The sequence below is a fragment of the Dendrobates tinctorius genome, unplaced genomic scaffold (assembly GCF_039654945.1).
Source record: "Dendrobates tinctorius isolate UK_male_01 unplaced genomic scaffold, ASM3965494v1 ptg000159l, whole genome shotgun sequence".
In the NCBI taxonomy this organism is placed as follows: Eukaryota; Metazoa; Chordata; class Amphibia; order Anura; family Dendrobatidae; genus Dendrobates; species Dendrobates tinctorius.
Genome location: NW_027361826.1, coordinates 61,428 through 80,937, shown reverse-complemented (window position 1 = coordinate 80,937; position 19,510 = coordinate 61,428). Strand labels below are relative to the sequence as shown.

Below are 19,510 nucleotides of genomic sequence, written 5' to 3'. Positions count from 1 at the left end.
GTAGTGGTCTAAAGATAGGGAAGAAATGACATAGGTTATAGGAAGGGCTCAGGGAAAAAACATAAATAAGGCTGACCGAGGTTGAGTGGTCCTCTTTGACCTCAGACCACTGGACAGCGACGTCCCACTCACCCTCCCTAACAAAAAGAATGTATTCCAGGTGACAGTGGCGATCATCGTCAGCTTTACGATGTTCAAATGATACCATTGCTATGAAGAGTTAATGTGGCATTCACCTAATAATCCCAAGGGAAGGGCAATCCTTCAGCCATGGCTCCCTAGAGGTTTTCTCCACAGGGGGCTTTTCCCCTCCTGAGCGCTGTTGGATGACTCTTTGCGAGTCGGAGGTTTGCTACATTGAGTTCCCTTAATGTTTTGGAGGCGTTGGTGGGTCCTCGAAGTTGGTTACAAATTCATGGTTGGGGATTCATTAAATATGTGGATATCCTTTATTGGATAGTTATTTGATGGTGGTCTGGTGAGATTTGGGTGATACCCGGCGATGGAACATCGGGTTCACATTAACGGTATTGGAGGACAACCTCTTCCCTTGTTTCATGGTGCTCCTGAGCAGGGGAACATGGCTAGGAGTAAGTCTGGGAGGGGCAGTGTCATGGAAAAATCACCAGATTTTTCGTAGCTTCGAGGACCTCACCAATTGTTTTAATTATGAATAAATTGGCTGTTGTGGCCATTTTTATCCAAAGAAAAATGGATTGTTGTCTGAGCTTTTATTTATGGGAGGGATTGGGGGGAACTTCCAGGGAGAGGTAGGATTGGTGTTAGTGGTCAGGTCACAAAATCGACCTTACCAGTCATGCATGTTACAGACGAGACAAATAAAAGACCATACAATCAGATTTATCATATGTACAAGTCATGATCCAGAGGGAAAAATTATGTGATATTTAGATTAAAAATTGCACACATCTTCATAAGATCCAACAAAATGGCCTGTGATAGTTTTACATCCATTTACTTGGGAAATATTTCAGATCTTGTACAAAAGAGAAAAAAAAGTGATGGCACTCACCGCTCTGTCGTTGAGGACCCGTTGAAGCGCAAGTGCGTGAAACGGCCGTTGTCCACTCTTTGTACGTTCCTCCCGTGCCAATGCCTTTTAATTAATAAAGAATTTTCACGACAGAACAGTGAGTGCCATCACTTTTTTTCTCTTTTGTACAAAATCAGATTACATGCTTGCTTTTCTGGATTGAGCACCCGTTCTGACGGTATTTTGGCGGACGGTCCAGGTGTGTGATTTTCGACTTGAATAGCAGTCATGGAACTGCTTTGGGGTTACGGAGCAGTGCCGAATCTTCTGTCTCTCTCACATAATTCAGATCGTTTCCTTACCTGCCTTGAAAGGAGCCGGCCGTCCTTATACTGAACAGTCCCGTTCTCAGCAAACACGTAATCAAACTTCTGAATTACTAAATGGGAAGACACAAGATACAGGTTATGGTCGTCCTGAGTAATGGAGGAGGAGGACGGCATGTACACAGATATGGGGTCAACACAACAGGCCTAAATTATAGCTTACAGCCTTATCCCACGAGCGGAGATTATAGACTCACATTCACACAGGGCATGCTGGCTGAATGACAAAACCGCCATATACTTCATGTGTATATGCGGGGGCATACCCATAGACTAAAATGGACAAGTAAAAAAAAAATGTTGTTTGACTACATTTTGTCCTGTTTACATTATATCATGTTTTTTCTATTGTTCTCAGTAGAAGATGTCTTGAAACAAAAAGCAGTACGCTTCAAATCAACTAAAATGATACGTGGATTTAATGCATTTGATGAGAAGAAAGGATTTTCATCCTCTTTAAGAGAATCTGACACCAGTTTTTTGCTATTCCATCTGAGAGCAGCATAATGCAGGGGCAGAGACCTGATTTCAGTGATGTGTCACTTACTGGACTGCTTGCTGCAGTTTTCAAAATCACAGTTTTGTTTACTACAGATGTATCAATTCTATGAATGTAGAGTTCTGTATAACCCCGCCCACACCACTGATTGACACTATGTACACTGTGCATAGGCAGAAGGCTGATAATCAGTGGTGGGGCGGGGTTATACACAGCTCATGAATATAGAGGACTACCTTGCAGCAGGTTTACTAGTCCTCTAGTGATAAAATCACTGTTTTATAGGGAGGAAATTATCAAAACAACAGCAAGTAGCCCGGTAAGTCATACATCACTGGAATTGGGTTCTCTGCCCCTACATTATGCTGCTCCCAGATGGCGACAGATTCCATTTAAACACATCCCCTGCACATTACCAGAGAGTAGACCCTGAAATCTAAGGAGATGGGGTTTCTAAGCCATGTATTAATCTTGCACAGGCACCGTACATCTGCATATGTGTAAATGTGCCAGATAGAAGGAGACGTGGATATTAACCACGCTGCTGTAGAAATGACAGTCCCAGTATATGGATAAAAAAATGGTATTTTATTCACTATTCCCTCAACGCGTTTCGAAGTCACATAACTTCTTTCTTAGGAGATGCATTTTCTGAGGAAGACGTTATGTGAACTTCGAAACGTGTTGAGAGAATAGTGAATAAAATAACATTTTTTTTTTATCCATATACTGGGATTGTCATTTCTACAGCAGCGCGGTTAATATCCACGTCTCCTTCTATCTGGTCCTGTGAATCGGTCAATGGTCTGACCTGTGGATCTGCGGCAGCGGTTGGCTCGGATGAGTCCTTTCTGCTTTTACATTGTGGAATACTAGGCGAGCGCAAACTGATATTTATTTTGAAACTATGATCGGATAAGAGCCTTTCTCTCCTAGAGTGGTTCTGTGATGTGTAAATGTGAACGGAGCCTAACAGCTCTGTCATGTGACAAACAGTGTGAATTATACCCGAGAGCTACATTCACAATTCCACTGGGCGTTAGGAATAAGCTTGTTGATAGACTCATCGACTGTAGCTCAGGGCTTTTCCAGCTGGGGGCCTTCCTCCAGTAAAGCAGATAGACGGATTATAATGCAAACAATCAGTGGCGCTCAAGTATACACACGGACTCCAGCAGCATGTGTAAAATACACCAGTCACCGTCAGAATAAAATCAATAGAACTACAAAATATTACTATTGCGCTTGGAGTCACCGTAACATAAAATGAAAAAACAAATATATGAGCCAGTAATGAATAACCAAATTAGGACAAACAGTATAGCTAGCACAAAACTCATAGGAGACAAGAGCCAAAGGGATGTATATGACTAGTTTTGTGCTAACTACAGTATATGGTTTGTCCTAATTTAGATAGACGGATTGCTGGTTGGGGGGTGGGGAAAACCCAGCGTTCATGGTAACATTGGTACTAATGAAAACATCCGAGGGAGATGGAAGGTTATTAGGGTATATGCACCCAACATTCCTTTAGGCGTCCAAAAACATCTTTTATTCAAGTTGAAGATCTATATTTTTAAGCCTTTTTTGTTTTTTGCTGGCTATTTTTTTTTACATTTTGGATCGTCAGCATTTTTTTGAGCGATTTCCCATTTTTTGGGTTTTTTTTTTAGAACCGGCATTTTCCGTATCTTTTTTTTTTACTCCATTCAACAATGAAGAAGCCACGGATGTTTTTCTGATGAAGCAATATCAAAGCCGCCTAACCGTTGCAGTGATCCTGCTGCTGGGGAACGGTGACGCCTCCTGCAGTACCAAATACTCCACCTTTCACTCAGAAATCAGTCAAGTCTTAACTTTTATTATAGAATTAGAAAGTGTGATATGCTATATGGATATCATTTTGTGTATATTGCTAGTTCACTGATTTGCATAGTGTTAATCTTGATGCCTTGTATGTCTGCAGCCTGACTTTTATCTATGACTCTTGATGACCCCCTGCAGTGTCATAATCTCCCAGGCACCTTTTGTCAAGTCTGGGAGGCCTGAAAACCGGCCCCAACCTGTTTTGACTCTCTGGACATAATGAGGGGGCTGGGGAGGATAGGGGCTGGGCAAGTCAGTTGCTGTGTGCAGAGCATGGTGTGAAGACAGGACTTCAGAGAGAAAGAGGAATATATGGAACATGTTATCACTGTCAGCTGGATTTTGGACTCCCATCTCCCTGGACATGTTATACTGTTACTGAACTGCATTCATATTCTGGACTATCTATCCTTTGTGGGGTGGACTGAATATGGACCTTTCATATTTTTGCCTAAATAAATGTCTTGGAATTGTTCACTCTTCGCTTGCTCTGTTGATTGTGTGATACCAGAGAAGGACCCCGTGACAGAAAGCAAACAAGATTTTAGGGTGTATACAAAGAGAGCTAATAACCCACGCTTACAATGTATTATTACCCCTCTATAAAACACTTGTGAGGCCACATCTAGAATACGGGATCCAGTTTTGGGCCCCATATTTTAAAAAGGATATTCAGAAGTTATAATCAGTTCAAAGACAGGCAACTAGATTACTACAAGGGATGGAGGTCTCTCATATGATGAAAGGTGGGAAAAGTGGACTTGTTTAGCTTAGAAAAAAGACGCCTCAGAGGAGATCTCATGCACATGTATACAGTAAAATATGTGTGGCCAGTACAAAACACTGGCACATGGCTTATTCCTTCCAAAGACCATACTAATGACCAGGGGGCACTCATTACGAATGGAAGAAAGGCGATTCCGACAGATAAACAGGGAAGGATTCTTTACAGTTAGAAATGGCCGGAGTGAGCCTCCCAACCCCCTAGAGGAGGCGTGGGCGGAGGCCAACATGACGGGGGGTTGGAGGTTAGTGAGGGAAGGGGAAGGGTTAAAGGGGAGGGGGAGCTAGGGGGTATTTAATGCAGGGTTTGGGGGGTGCCCGCCCTCTGTTACAGTTGTCACAGCTTCTAAGCAGTCCCACGTAACGTATCTGGATGGCGGGCGTGGAACAGGCCTTGGACACGCTGCGGGCGGCAGCGGCAGGGCAGCCTCCTGGCTGGCTGGAGGTGCAGGTGGCCGGCCTGCTTCACCAGGCGCCGGGGCAGGCCGCGGTGAGAGACCGGAGGCCCCGGCGGGCACGGACTCGAGAGCGGCTGTCCCCCGACACCGCTCCCCGGGCCTCGCGTCGCCGCCGGAGCCCCTCCCGGGACCCTCCAGGCCTCGCGACGCAGCCTTCCCCATCCGGGGGTGCGCGGCCTGGGAGGAATCCTTCCGGGCAGCGAGGCCCTGCGGCGGCGTCCGGACCTTCGCCCCGCGGCAGGAAGGGGGCGGGGCCGGCGCGCGCCCGACTTCCGGTTGGACCAGGATTTTCGGGGGGCCGCGGCGGCGGTGGACGAGCCGCGCGGCCTGCCTCGGGGGGCGCTTCGGCAGCGGGTGGAGGAGCGGCCTGCCAGGAGGCAGGGCCGAGCCGGGTCGGGTCCCCTGGCCGTGGGGAGGAGATCGTTGGTTCGGGGGGGCGCTGCTGCGGTGCCCCTGCAGTGGTGCTCGCCTCTGACCCCCCGAGACTGTGCCACAGCCCCATGGCTGCAGCGGGACCGGAGGGCAGCCCGGCGGAGTCGGTGCCGGCTGCTAGAAGAATGGAGCGGAGGACACTGTCGGGCTCCCAGTTGCCGTGGGGGGCCTTGAGCGACCGGGTGCCTCGGGATGGCTGGGCCGAATCGACTCTCGGCGGGGGGAGGCAGGTGCCTTCATTTGTGGAGGTGTCGCGGCCCAGTTCCGTCGGGGGGTTCAGGCCTCCCGCCCCGGCTCAGTCTGCAGGGGTTTCCGGGCCGCTGCAACGAGGCGGTGAGTTCGCCGCCGGGAGGCGCGAGGTCCACGAGGCGTCATCATCTGGGGATCCAGGATGTCCGGCTGGAGGGCACACAGCCCCCTCGCAGCCCGGTGAGTATGCGTCTATGTCCCCTGTTTGTCACCCGCTTTTGTCTTCGTCTGTGGTGGTAGGGGGCCCCTTAGCAGAGTCTGGGGGTGGTGGGGTTGCGGCTGGTTTTAGCAGTTCAGGATCGGCCGGGGGTGTATGTGATGTGTTGGCGGATGTGCGTAGCTTGCTTTTAAGTTTGGAGCGGGGTTTGGTGGGGTCGTCGCCGGTTGCAGCGTGGGTTGGGCCACAGGGTGGCGGGGTGGTGGGTCAGGGCGCGGCTGCGTCGGGCCCTGGTGTTGGCACGCCGGTTTTGGTGTCAGTGCAAACCGAGAAGGAAAAGGAGTGTCGTGTGCATCTGGATGATCGGGCGCATAGCGAGGTGTATGTGTGCTTTGAGGGTTCGTTAGGTGCCCATTTGAAAAAGGAGGTGAAAGAGCGGATTTGGAAGGATGAATATGTGGAAATATTTTCGCTGTTGCCTCTTGAGAAATTTAATTTGGACAAAAGTAGAAAAGAGGATAGCAAAAAGGAAGAGGAGGAAAAGCGGAGGTGGCGCTTGATTCCTCAGACATTTGTAAATTGGCAGCAGGCTTTTGCTATTTTGGCGAGTGTTATCGGGGAACAGGCCCCTGATAATTGCTCCACGTTATTCTGTTATTTGGATGCTATTGGGGAGGCTTATAGAGTATATGGCGGTCAGGCGTGGCTGCGGTATGATGAGCAGTTTCGTCAGAGGAAAGCTGTGTGTCCGGCTATCCGCTGGGATCAAAAAGACATTGGCTTGTGGATGCGGGTGATAGCGCAAAATAAGTTTGGGAGTTCCTTTCTTGGGGGGGCTGGAAGCACCAGCCAGAATAGCGGCACTTCCGGCTCTACGAGTGGCGGGGGGTCAAGGGCAGTCGGGAACGCACAAGGTGGGGGTGTGTTGGCAGTTTAACGATGGCCAGTGTAAGTTTGGGGCCAACTGTAAATTTAAACACCTCTGCTCAACCTGCAATGGTGCCTCACACGGGGCATCCAAGTGTTTTAAAAAAGGGAAGTCCAAATCCGGTGGGGGTAATTTGCAAGGGGGAGACTCCAGTGAATCTGGAAAGGATGGTCCCTTATCTAAATAGGTACCCTGATAGGGTAGGAGCGGGGCTGTTGTATTCTGGTTTTCAGGAGGGTTTTCGGATTCCAGATCCTCCGTTTGAAATCCCGTGTGTTTTAAAAAATTTGCGCTCTGCTTTGGAGCATCCGTCAGTCGTTTCGGAGAAGATCCAAAAAGAAGTTTCATTGGGGCGCATGGCGGGCCCTTTCGTGTCTCCTCCTTTCCCGAATTTGGTCGTTTCCCCGTTGGGGGTTGTTCCGAAGAAGGAGCCCAATAAGTTTCGGCTCATTCAGCATTTGTCTTACCCACGGGGGAGGTCGGTTAACGATGGTATTGATCCGGAGATTTGTTCAGTGGTATACTCCTCATTTGATGAAGCGGCAGGTTGGGTCCGGAAATGTGGTCGTGGGGCCCTTATGGCTAAGACTGATGTTGAGTCTGTGTTTCGTTTGCTTCCGGTTCACCCAGACAGCGTGAGGTTGTTGGGCTGTTTCTGGGAAGACAGGTTTTTTGTAGATAGGTGTTTACCTATGGGTTGTTCCTTGTCTTGTGCGTATTTTTAGGCTTTTAGTTCTTTTCTTGAGTGGGTCGTGTGCGATGTCTCTGGGTGCGATTCCATAGTTCATTATTTGGACGATTTTTTGTGTATCGGCCCGGCGGATTCTTCTCGTTGTCTCAGGATTTTGAAAGCGATTGAGTGGGTGGCGGATCGGTTCGGGGTTCCGTTGGCACCCGGGAAAACGGAGGGCCCCGGTACGTGTTTGCGTTTTCTGGGGATCGTCATCGATACGGTTGAATGGGAATTCCGGTTGCAGGAGGACAAGCTTGCTGATTTGAGGGCTGAGGTCGTTCGCGCGCGTCGGTTGCGGAAAATATCGTTGTGGGATCTTCAGTCGTTGTTGGGAAAGCTTAACTTCGCTTGTCGTGTAATGCCGATGGGTCGAGTTTTTTCACGTAGGCTGGCTAGCGCTACTTCGGGGGTTCGGGCTCCCCATCATTTTGTGAGATTGTCGGCGGAGCTCAGGGCCGATTTGGTGGTTTGGGAGTCCTTTTTGGAGAAGTACAATGGTCGGTCGTTGGTAATGGCTGATGTGGTCTGCAATGATGCTTTGGATTTGTTTACGGATGCGGCAGGCGGATTCGGTTTTGGTGCCTATTTTGGAGGGCAATGGTGCGCCGCTCAGTGGCGCGCCGCTCAGTGGCCTGCCGCTTGGGTTGCGGCTGGGTTGGTGCGTAACATCACGTTGTTGGAGATCTTTCCGATTCTGGTGGCAGTTCATTTGTGGGGTCAGGAGTTTCGGAATCGGCGCGTTCGTTTCAATTGCGACAACATGGGGGTTGTTAGCGCGATTAACGGTCTTACTGGGTCGTCCCCTCCAGTGGTCAGAGTTTTGCAGGAGTTGGTACTAGCATGCTTGTCTTTAAATGTGCATGTGACGGCGACACATGTGCCTGGAGTGAAGAACGAGATAGCTGACTCTCTTTCTCGCTTGCAGTGGGATCGTTTTCGTTCCTTGGCCCCGGAGGCAGAGTTCGAGGGTCTGGTTTGTCCGGAGGAGATGTGGAGTGTGGCTTACGAGCCGCGGAGTCACTGATTGTATCGTCTTTGGCACCGAAAACCTGGGAGGCCTACCGGAATGTGTGGTGTGCGTGGGAAGAGGTCATTTCGGCTGGTTCCACCAGTGGGGCCAGGCTTGAGCAAGAGGGTCTGTTGTTGTCATGGTTGGGGCAGGGCGCAAGCGAGGGTTGGTCTCGGGCTAAGGTGACACGTTTGTTGGCTGGTTTGTCTTTCGGTTTTCGGTTGCGCGGGTACAGGGATTTGACAAAAAGGTTTCTGGTTAGACAGGCGGCGAAAGGTTTTCACCGCTTTGGGGGGGGGGGTGATTTAAGGCGGCCCGTGTCGTTTAATATGCTTGAGCAATTGGGCGTGGTTCTGGGATCGGTCTGCGCGGATGGTTATGAGGTTGCGTTGTTTCGGCTGGCTTTTTCCTTTGCATTTTTTGGGGCGCTGCGGATCGGGGAGCTCGTGTCTCACAATAAAGAGTCTGTGGGCGGGTTGTTAGCCAGGGATGTGATGTTGACCGCCCAGGGCGTTGAATTTTGGCTACGGAGGTCGAAGACGGATCAGGATGGAAAAGGCCGTCGAGTTGTGTTGGGTGTTGTCTCTGGCTCTGGAATGTGCCCGGCTCAGTGTTTGCGTTGTTTTTGGGACCTTCGTCCTAGTCTGGGTGGATCTTTGTTGTGTCACGCAGACAGGGGAAGTCTGTCTCGATATCAGTTTGGCGCAGTGTTTAAGAAGTCAATTCGGTGTTTGGGATTGGATGAATCTAGGTTTGCTTCGCATTCTTTTCGAATTGGTGCGGCGACTGAGGCAGCTGAGCGTGGTTTGGGTCCCTCTTTCATACAGTGGATCGGGGGGTGGAGGTCTAATCCTTATCGGAGTTATGTTCGGCCTTTCGGCGTGCAGGAGCTGTGTCCGGTTCGTGTGGTCCATGGGGTTGATTAAATATTGCAAGTATTGGAGCGTTTTCTTGCAATATGTTTCTGTGACTGTCGTTTTGTGTTTCAGGTATGGGACCGCTGCTGGTTTGGATATTCGGTCACTCCTTTGTTTACTGGGGAGCGGTGAGGGCCGATGTCAGGACCGACGGCAGACAGTTGGGCATTTCCAGATCGGCGGCAGTGGTGCGATGGATCGGTTTTCGGGGCCTGGTGTGGCGTCGGGTGTTGCCGGAGATTCATGAGTGTGTTCGGTTGGACCGGGCACCAGATGTTCTCGTTATTCACGCTGGGGGTAATGATCTGGCTGTCCGTCCCTTCCAGGAGCTGATCAAGGACATTAAGAAGGATTGCTTGCGGTTGTGGGTGACTTATCGGGAAGTCACGATTGTGTGGTCGGAGATCGTGCCGCGCAGGCGTTGGCGGTCCATGAGATCGTTGGAGAAGGTCAACCGGGCCAGGATCAAAGTCAACAGGGCGGTGTCCGCTTTTATAGTTAAAAATGGGGGAGTTGCCGTGCGACATTTTGATTTGGAGAAGGGTGATGGCGATTACTGGTTGGCGGACGGGATTCACTTGAATGCCGTGGGTTCCGATATTTGGGCCCTTGCCCTTCAGGAGGGTATAGAGAAGGCTGTCGCTTGGCGGGTTGTGGGGGTCTCGGGTCATTGAGGTGTCAAAGGCCCCTCGTTGTGGCGGTTTGGGGGAGTCCTTGAAGTCGGTGGAAATTGGTTTGGGAGACTCTCTGGGTAGGGTCTCCTTCGTTTAAAGGTATGATGGTTGTGATCTGGTGAGAGGTGGATGGGGAGTTTTCCGTCGGAAGAGGTCGGATCCCCAAGGAGTTTGTGGACAACATCTACTGGTGTGCTGGTGCTCCCGAGCCTGTGGGGTAACGGCTGGGAGCAAATGGTTGGGGGTTGTCCACGATATTTGTACTATTTCACCACGATCTTGTGGCTTCAAGGACTCCTCCTTCCAGGGTTAAATTCATTGTATTGTTTATGATACAGTGTTTATTGTTTGTTTATTGTTATAATAAAAGGCTGCTGTGGCCATAAAATTCCAAAAGAAATACCGGTGTCTGTGTATTAGTTGGCGCCAAGTTGGGGGTGGTCATTTTATGGTCACGGTGGGGTGGGGGGGGTCTTGGGGTAAGTCAAGACGTTTGATATCCCCTTACGAGGTAAATACTTGACAATACCAACGTCAAGAGCAATCAGACTGTGGAATGGCGACCACAAGAGGCAGTAATAACAGACACTATAACAGCTTTTAAAAAAGGGCTGGACGATTTCATCAGCACAAATGGCATTGTGGGTTATAAATAATCTTCCAATGTATAACTGGTGGAGAAAAGTTCAATGTGACGGACTGGTGTCTTTTTTCAATAAAATCTAAATCCCATGAGTGCTTCAGTATTTCCTACTCCTGTTTGGAGGGACATCCCTTACCCTGGAACGCAGCTGTCTTCAAGCTATGAATTGCTGACCAAAATTTGGTTGTCTCCTCTTCATCTGTCAGATAAGTCCACGGCCGCGGCCTGCACTGAATCCTGGTGGTGCCGGTAGGCGAGTGTCAATTAGCTTATTATAACAGACCCTAGCTCATGGGAAACTTGTCTTTCTTGTTAGCACAACCCCTCTAAGGCTAGTTTCACACTAGCTTATTTTCCACGCAGCGCTCGGCGCCGCTAAGCCCCGCCCCCTGCCCGCCCCATCCGGTCATCGCCGCCTACTATCGCACACGGCTGCATGCGATCTGCGCACCCCATCTTTAGCATAGGGTGCACAGACCGTGCGCTGGCTGTGCGCTAGTAGGATTTTAGCGTGCGCTGCGCACTTTTGAAGGTGCGCCAAAATGCAACATGGTGCGTTCGGCGCACACCATCAAAGGTGCGCAGCGCATGCTAAAATCCTACTAGTGCACGGTCTGCGCACCCTATGCTAAAGATTGGGTGCGCAGAGCGCATGCAGCCGTGTGCGATAGTAGGCGGCGATGACCGGATGGGGTGGGCAGGGAGCCAGCAGGGGGCAGGGCTTAGCGGCACCGAGCACTGCGTGGAAAATAAGCTAGTGTGAAACTAGCCTTAGGGCCAAAAAATGAATGTCACCTCACCAAGAATTTAGCACCAATTTGCTGTTACGTAAACCAGCACTCCATACTATATCCATGTGCCTGGTTAGTGCCGCCTTATAAGAACAAACACAATGGTTATATTCACATGCAGATGACTTGTTAAAGAAATTTCTGAAACTGGAAAATTCCTACCTACATCTGAATGGGGTTGTATCCAGATGATTGTTAATTGACTTCTGCCTATAAGCCCCATTCAGATAAATGAAGATCAAGGCACAGGAGAAATGCCTGCAACAGATCTGCTGCTGTGATCATGTAATATGGCGCGGGACGGCAGCCGTGGACGAGGTATTCATCTCTTGCGCCGGTACGTTACATGAAGGTGGAGGTCCTGGCGGGGTGTGTGGACTTGTGCATGTAACCAATGATTTTGGTTGGCCAGGACCAGATGTTGAGGACTTCAGTGAAGAAGACCATCAGTCGAAAATAAACTTTTTACTTAATAACTTTGTGGGCTTTAACCCCTTAGTGACAAAGCCAATTTGGTACTTAATGACCAGGCCAATTTCTACAATTCAGACCACTATCACTTTATGAGGTTATAGCTCTGGAACACTTCAAAGTATCCCAATGATTCTGAGGAGGTTTTTATGTGACATATTGTACTTCATGTTAGAGGCAAAGTTTCTTAGATATAACTTGTGTTTATTTCTGAAAAAAAAACAAAAACGGAAATTTGGCAAAAATTTTGAAAATTTTACAATTTTCAAACTTTTAATTTTTGTACCCTTAAATCAGATAGTGGTGTCACACAAAATAGTTAATAAATAACATTTACCACATGTCTACTTTACATCAGCACAATTTTGGAAACATAATTTTTTTGTTAGGACGTTATAAGGATTAAAAGTTGACCAGCGATTTCTCATTTTTCCAACAAAATTTACAAAATCATTTTTTAGGCACCACCTCACATTTGAAGTTAGTTTGGGGGGTCAATATGACATAAAATACCCAAAAGTGACACCATTCTAAAACTGCACCCCTCATGGTGCGCAAAACCACATTCAAGAAGTTTATTAACTTTTCAGGTGCTTCACGACAACTAAAGCAATGTGGAAGGAAAAAATGAACATTTTACTTTTTTCCCAAAAAATTTACTTTGGAACCAATTTTTTTTACTTTCACAAGGGTATCGGGAGAAAATGGACCATGGCATTTGTTGTGCAATTTCTCCTGAGTACACCGATAGCCCGTATGGGAGGGAAAGTCACTGTTTGGGTGCATGGCAGGGCTCAGAGGGGAGGGTGCACCGTTTGACTTTTTGAACACAAAATTAGCTGGAATCAATGGTGGGCGCCATATCACGTTTAGAGACCCCCTGATGTACCTAAACAGTCCACCCAATTCTAACTCCAACGCTAATCAAACACTCCCCTAACTCTAATCTCAACCCTAACCCAACACACCCCTAACCCTAATCCCAACCCTAACCCTAGCCCAATCCTAACCCAACCCTAGCCCAACCCTAACCCTACAGGTGTCATTACTACAGGTAATAAGTGGAGGACAGAGGAGCCTTTTAAAGAAGTTACAGGTCTGTGAGAGCCAGAAATCTTGCATGTTTTTAGGTGACCAAATATTTATTTTCAACCATAATTTGCAAAATAAATCTTGCCAAATCAGACAAGGTGATTTTCTGGATTTGTTTTCTCATTTTGACTCTCATAGTTGTGGTCTACCTATAATGTCAATTACAGGCCTCTCTCATCTTTTTAAGTGGGAGAACTTGCACAATTGGTGACTGACTAAATGCTTTTTTTCCTCACTGTATATCCATCTTCTTACAATCACACATAACTAATCTTGTTCATTTGTATACATGATGTCTATATAATGATTCATGACTAAAGTCTAAATCGGATCCAACAATCGTGTTTTCACATTACCTTCATCTCCGTCTCCAAGCTGTTCTGCAATCTTTGAATAATCGGATCCACCCACCACGCCGATCTTTACCCTTTGCCGGAGCTTCTGTAAAAACAGGTCCACCTCAGGGTGTACTTTCTGTTATAGAGAAAAGAAGTCAAACATTTTGTAATTGTTTTATATTATAATCCCAAAATATAATGCAAATATGGATTTGGTTTTAGAGCTTTTTTTTTCCTTTCTGATACAGATAATTATTCAAAATTTTTTCCAGGTATATTAATTTTGTAATTTTGTATCAATAAGAAAATGAAGCTTTGAAGTGGTTTTCTGTAATCAGGTTGTGTGTCCCCAAATGCCACAGTTTGGGCGGCGTATCCCTTGTCAGGTTTCCTTTAAGCTATGTTCCCATGATGAGTATTTGCTAAGCTTTTGATATTGCAGATTTGCAGCTTTCTTTTTTACGTCTTTTAATCGTGTTTTTGACACTGCGGCTTTTGTCTCTTGTTGACATGTCATGTTTTAAATAAAGCGGCTTTGTTTTTGATACTTCCTGGTATTTGGCTTTGAGAAACCTTTATTGATACAGTCATGTGCAGATGACGTGCTTTTAGTGCATTTCGATATGTACGTTTCTTTACCTTCAGGTTTTCCACATCTAATGTCAGTCTATGGGTAAAATCTGGACTTAAAACTCAGTGTACCCGTAAGTGAAAATGATTTGTTAGCGATTTCAAGCACACACCGCAGGTCAGTTTATGTCACGTAAAAAAAGAAGCACGATGTGCAGGAGATTACTATAACCCCATCCACTCCCGTGGAACTGTAAGATGCTGCGCTTTATGTGCAGCGCAAATACAAAGCGTCAAAAGCGGATGGAAAAATCATCATGGGACTGTAACCTTAATGGTTACAGGTATAACTTTACCCAAGCTGAATGACATGTATTCCTATAACACAGGCATCCTTCAAGAGAACCCAACGTGTAATTCAATATGTTGCAGAACTTTCTGCTGATTCCTGCAACTCCACGATAAAATCCACATGGATTATAGTAAACTCATAAGCTGTAGTTAAAGAGAACCTGTCACCAGGAATAACGCTGTTAACTTGTAGATATGGGGTTAATCTGCAGGTTAACAGCGTTATTATGCTGCGCGCAGCCAAATGCTGCGAGGAGAAAAGGATCTTTATTCTCCCGCCAGCATTGGGTATTCAGTCATAGGGGCGGGGGCAGCACCGGTTACAGTCACACCGCTGTAAACGCGCCCCCAGCCCTGAGTGACAGGCAGCCGCAGTGTAGAGCCAGTGTCAGTCAGGGCTGGGGGCTCGTTTATGGTGGTGTGACTGTAACCGGCTTTGCCCCCACCCCTATGACTGAATACTGAATGCTGTTGGGGAGAATAAAGATCATTTTCTCCTCGCAGCATTTGGCTGCGTGCAGCAAAATAACACTGTTAACCTGCAGATTAAGCGCATATCTAACAGAATTATTTCTGGTGACAGATTAATAATAATAATAATAATCTTTATTTATATAGCGCCAACATATTCCGCAGCGCTTTACAGTTCAACAGTTTCAAAACACAAGTCATAAGTAACAACGTTAACAATACAATAATTAAAGCAAAATAAGACGAAATAAGACGACCCTGCTCGTGAGAGCGTACAATCTACAATGAGGTGAGGGAGATACAAAGTACAGGTGTGTATTTACAATGGTGTATTTACAATGAAGGTCCAGCCATCTTGCGGGAGTGAAGGATGGATGGAGATAGTGAATGGGCTACACACGCACACTTACACAGAGAATGACTTTGATTAGTGAATGTGATAGGCCGCTCTGAATAGGTGTGTTTTGAGGGAGCGCCTAAAACTATGCAAATTGTGGATAGTCCTGATGTCTTGGGGTAGAGCATTCCAGAGGATAGGAGCAGCACGGGAGAAGTCTTGGAGTCGGGAGTGGGAGGTACGGATTAGTGCAGAGGTTAGTCGAAAGTCGTTTGCAGAGCGCAGCGATCGGCTAGGCCGATAGACAGAAATGAGAGAAGAGATGTAAGGGGGTGCCGCACTGTGGAGAGCTTTGTGGGTGAAAACAGATTCCCTTTAAGTCTAATTTTTTTTGGTAATTTTGGGTGAACTAACATGAAGGGCTCGCTCACATCACCGAATTAGCGGTCCAAGCGTGATACGACAGAACATCAGGTCACACTCAGACCAATGTTATTCTATGGAGCTGTGCAAAAATGGAAAAGTGCCCATGGTTTGCTAGCAAAATAATTCTCATTCAGCTAAATGTACGAATTGAAACTTTTTAAAAAGTTGCAATTAAAGATCTGATTCACTCCAGTAGTTGGAAGAACATCTCTAGACAAAAATGGAAAGATGCGGCAAAGTATCCAACATCGTACAACTCTTATATATGATTAAAATAAAAAAAGCAACATTACGATAATGAATCAGTGAGAACATTACATTTCCAGCAATGAGGTAAAACCAGCCAGAACGTAAGCACATCTTATATGTGTCCACTGTGCAGATAACCAGCTTCCATCTCAGAGATACAACCTCGGAGTAATGCGTACAGGTTTAAGAAGGTGAGACAAGACGGAGTCAGCGGTGTGCGGTGCCCCTTAAGGCCGGAACTATCTGTGCTGTCACCACTGTTGGCAGGGAAATTGTCTTCTGAGAGGGAGAGACCTTTCTGTCAGACAGCAGGGGGCGCGGGGTACAAAAGGAGGCCTGAGCATGGGAACGGGTCAGACTTGGCGGGAAGGCGACATTTGACGCTCTCTCCGCTGCTCCTACTGACGACTCCTGTTTCCACACCTCCGTGTGCTGACTTTGATATTGCTCTTGACGCTATTGAGTTACCGTCTGTATCCGTACCGTTGAATACCCCTGCTTCACCTGAGAAACAGGAACAATAGCCTAGAGACTACTCCGAAAGTCCGCGAGTAGTTGTGGCTAGTGCACAAGCTTGCGACCCGTGCCCGGCACAATTTCTGAGACATTCATACAAAGGACTGTTTCCACGTTCCAGCGCACCCAAGACAAAGAGGACTGAATCCTTCGGGACTGTCAGTGTTACTGGTTTCTTCATAGCAGAGCCAGAGACTTTGTGCAGCGTTTGCGTCACCGCCGGGAGAAATTCCAACCTTCCCCCTGGTAGAACTGCAACCGATAAGTGTCCCATTTATCTTGTATATTTTGCCATTGCCATTACCTCCCTGCGTGGAGTGTTAAGGGCCTGTCACACTAAGAGATATCGCTAGCAATATCGCTATAACTAGTGACGTTATAGGAATATTGCTAGCGATATCGCTGTGTCTGATACTTATCTACGACCGGCTCCCCTGCTGGTTATCGCTGATCGCGCGAGAACGTTCAGGACTGTTTCTCGTCGTCAGCTTCCTGCGGCGCTTCCTGCTGTGACGACGAGCGACGCGTGGAGCCGGGCGGGAGGACGCAGGATCGCCTGGTGTGACAGGTAAGTAGCGATCCCCGTTCCCAGCGATGTCGCTAGTGAGATCTGCCTGTGTGGCAGCTCACTAGCGACCACTTAGCGATGTACCATTGATCCTGACAGTGTCATATCGCTGGTCGGGATCGCTGGTACATCGCTAAGTGTGACAGTACCTTTACTGTTATTGATTGTTAATCCTTATTAACCCCTTCTCTGTCTCCGGTTACTCACTGCATCAAACAAACTGTTTTCCCTCTTACACAGGAATATCCCGCTCTATTCAAGACCCTGAGCGTGTTGTGCTTCTCCGAAGTAGGCGCACATTACGTCATGGTTAGAGCCTGTATCTGGGGTAAATGTTTGGAGAATCTTCAGAAGTGTATTCAATATGGAGCTTTCTATGTGTACAGAGGGATTAGATTAATGTCATACAGACACCAGAAGACACAAAAAATGTATATAATAAATGCAATTAAGTATATGTATGCTATAAAAAAGCAATACTCATACCCTCATATTTTTCATAATAATGTGATCACACTGGTGCACAGTGGGTAGAAGAGTGGAGACCACTTATTGTATAGAACCAAACCCAACAACCAGGAACACAGAATAGACAGAAATCTCCAATCAGGGTATTTAGATAATAACAATATTTATTAATTAAGGATGGTGACAAGAAAAAAAAAAAGTTCATAAATCTAAAATCAATGTGCATGTATACAGGACCAATAAAATTGTCATGTTAGAAACATACAATACTATATAAATATATATAATGACCCACAAAGGTAATAAAAGTCCATATAAAAAGCCTCTGGTATAGGTGAATAAGTAATATATATCAAAGAATGTGCAACATGATAAGGTGCAATCAACAAATAAATGAGCACACAATGTGCAAAACAGCAAAATAGCAAGGGGAAAATTCCAGTGTGGAGTAATTAAAGTGCAAAGGAAGATGTCAGAGGATGTATTATATAAAGGACAAAATACCTTTAAGGGTTAAGGTCCAAATCGCACACGTACCCCGACATGCATTTCGGATAGACTTCCTTCGTCAGGGGGTGGTTATGGGGTGTAAACTGGGCCATTTATTTATACCATCGGCTAATGACGATAACAACTGCCCGGGTGTGTTCGGCGCATGCACAGCCAGGAGGTCCCGGAAGTCCCGGGGCGCCGCATCACGTGATCGGACGCACAGCATTATGGGTCTGGCGTTGCCAAGGTCACAGAGATGCGGTGAGCCAGGGCCACGAGACGCAGGTGGCGCATGCGCACTGCAAGGGACGCAGTATCAGTATAAGAGCCATATGTACAAGGAAAACCATGATAATGAATATAAATTTGAATAGACAGTAAATATAGAGAAAGGGAAATGATCACTGCTGGAAACAATATGGACAAAATAATAAGTAAAGACAAGCATGTACTGTATATAAATTTCAATACACAATAGATACCGCTATATATGGAAAGGGGAAGGGAAACAAGAGATACCGTAAATATCCGTTGCTGGGAACAATATGGACTAAGGAATAATAAATATAGCAGCCATAAAATAAAAAAGGGGGGGGAAGGGGGTAAAAGAAAAGAAAAATAAATAAAAAGTAGAAAAGAGATAATAGAATAGAAAAATACTAAATAAAAATGAGAAAAAATAATACAAATAACAATAATAATACAATAATTAGTAACACAGAAAAAGAATAATTAAATAGAAAATATAGATAATTACCGTAAATAAAAATAATAATAAATAAAAATAAAAAATATAGTAAAAATAAAAAATAAAAATAGGAAATAAAGAATAACCTCCCCAAAAAAATAATAGCACTAAATAAATTAATCTGCCATGTAAAGCTAAATTAAGGACAGTAATTAATCCACATTCTAACAAAGAAAAATAATATGATTAAATGACTTATAAGCTGGATATCCAGAAAACAAGAAAAAAATAATGAAGAGTCCAGGATCCATTTTGGTGATCCCGAGTTTTCATATAGGGAGGAGTAATTTCATCCATAGACATCAATTAGAGCTAATCACCGAAAAGGACCACATGTGTATAAATATATGGTACCTAAGAAAAAGATAACAGATAATAAGAAATATAAAATAAAGGCCGAATTGTACACCAAGATAAAAATTATAGCAAAATAAGTAAAATATATAAAAATATATGATATATATCAAATAAGAACTGTTTTTTTATTAATTAAAATGGTGGTATGCAAAAGGGAGGATTTTTCTACAGGAAAGAAGCAAAAGACAAATTTTCGTTCAATTCCTCAGGAGAGACTGTATCCAACATCCAAATCCATTTGGTTTCCATCATTGCCATCATTATACTCTTGTGTGCTAATCTTCCCCCGCCCCCCTCTCATTAGGCTTAACCTTGTCAATGCCCATTATTTTTATCAAAGAGACATCACAGTTGTGATAGACTTTAAAATGTTTGGGGATAGTTTATAGAGTAGAATTATCATCAATTTCTTTTGCTGCTTGTATCCCCAAAACATGTTTGCGAACACGGATTTTAAATTGGCGCGTTGTCATTCCCACATATATTAGAGAGCAAGGGCAAGTGGCATAGTATATCACTGCCTTTGTTGTACAGGTT

General features: G+C 46.0%; 1 protein-coding gene across 1 annotated transcript in view; it reads right to left on the bottom strand.

Annotated features, from left to right (window-relative positions):
* PMM1 (phosphomannomutase 1) overlaps nt 1-19,510 on the bottom strand; it is a 91,905-nt gene that overhangs the window by 45,133 nt on the left and 27,262 nt on the right. Inside the window, exons 2-3 of the mRNA XM_073549427.1 lie at nt 13,439-13,556; nt 1,357-1,433 (exon numbers count right to left, since the gene is read on the bottom strand). Coding sequence (XP_073405528.1) covers nt 1,357-1,433; nt 13,439-13,556 — 195 coding nt within the window. The remainder of the gene's footprint in view (nt 1-1,356; nt 1,434-13,438; nt 13,557-19,510) is intronic.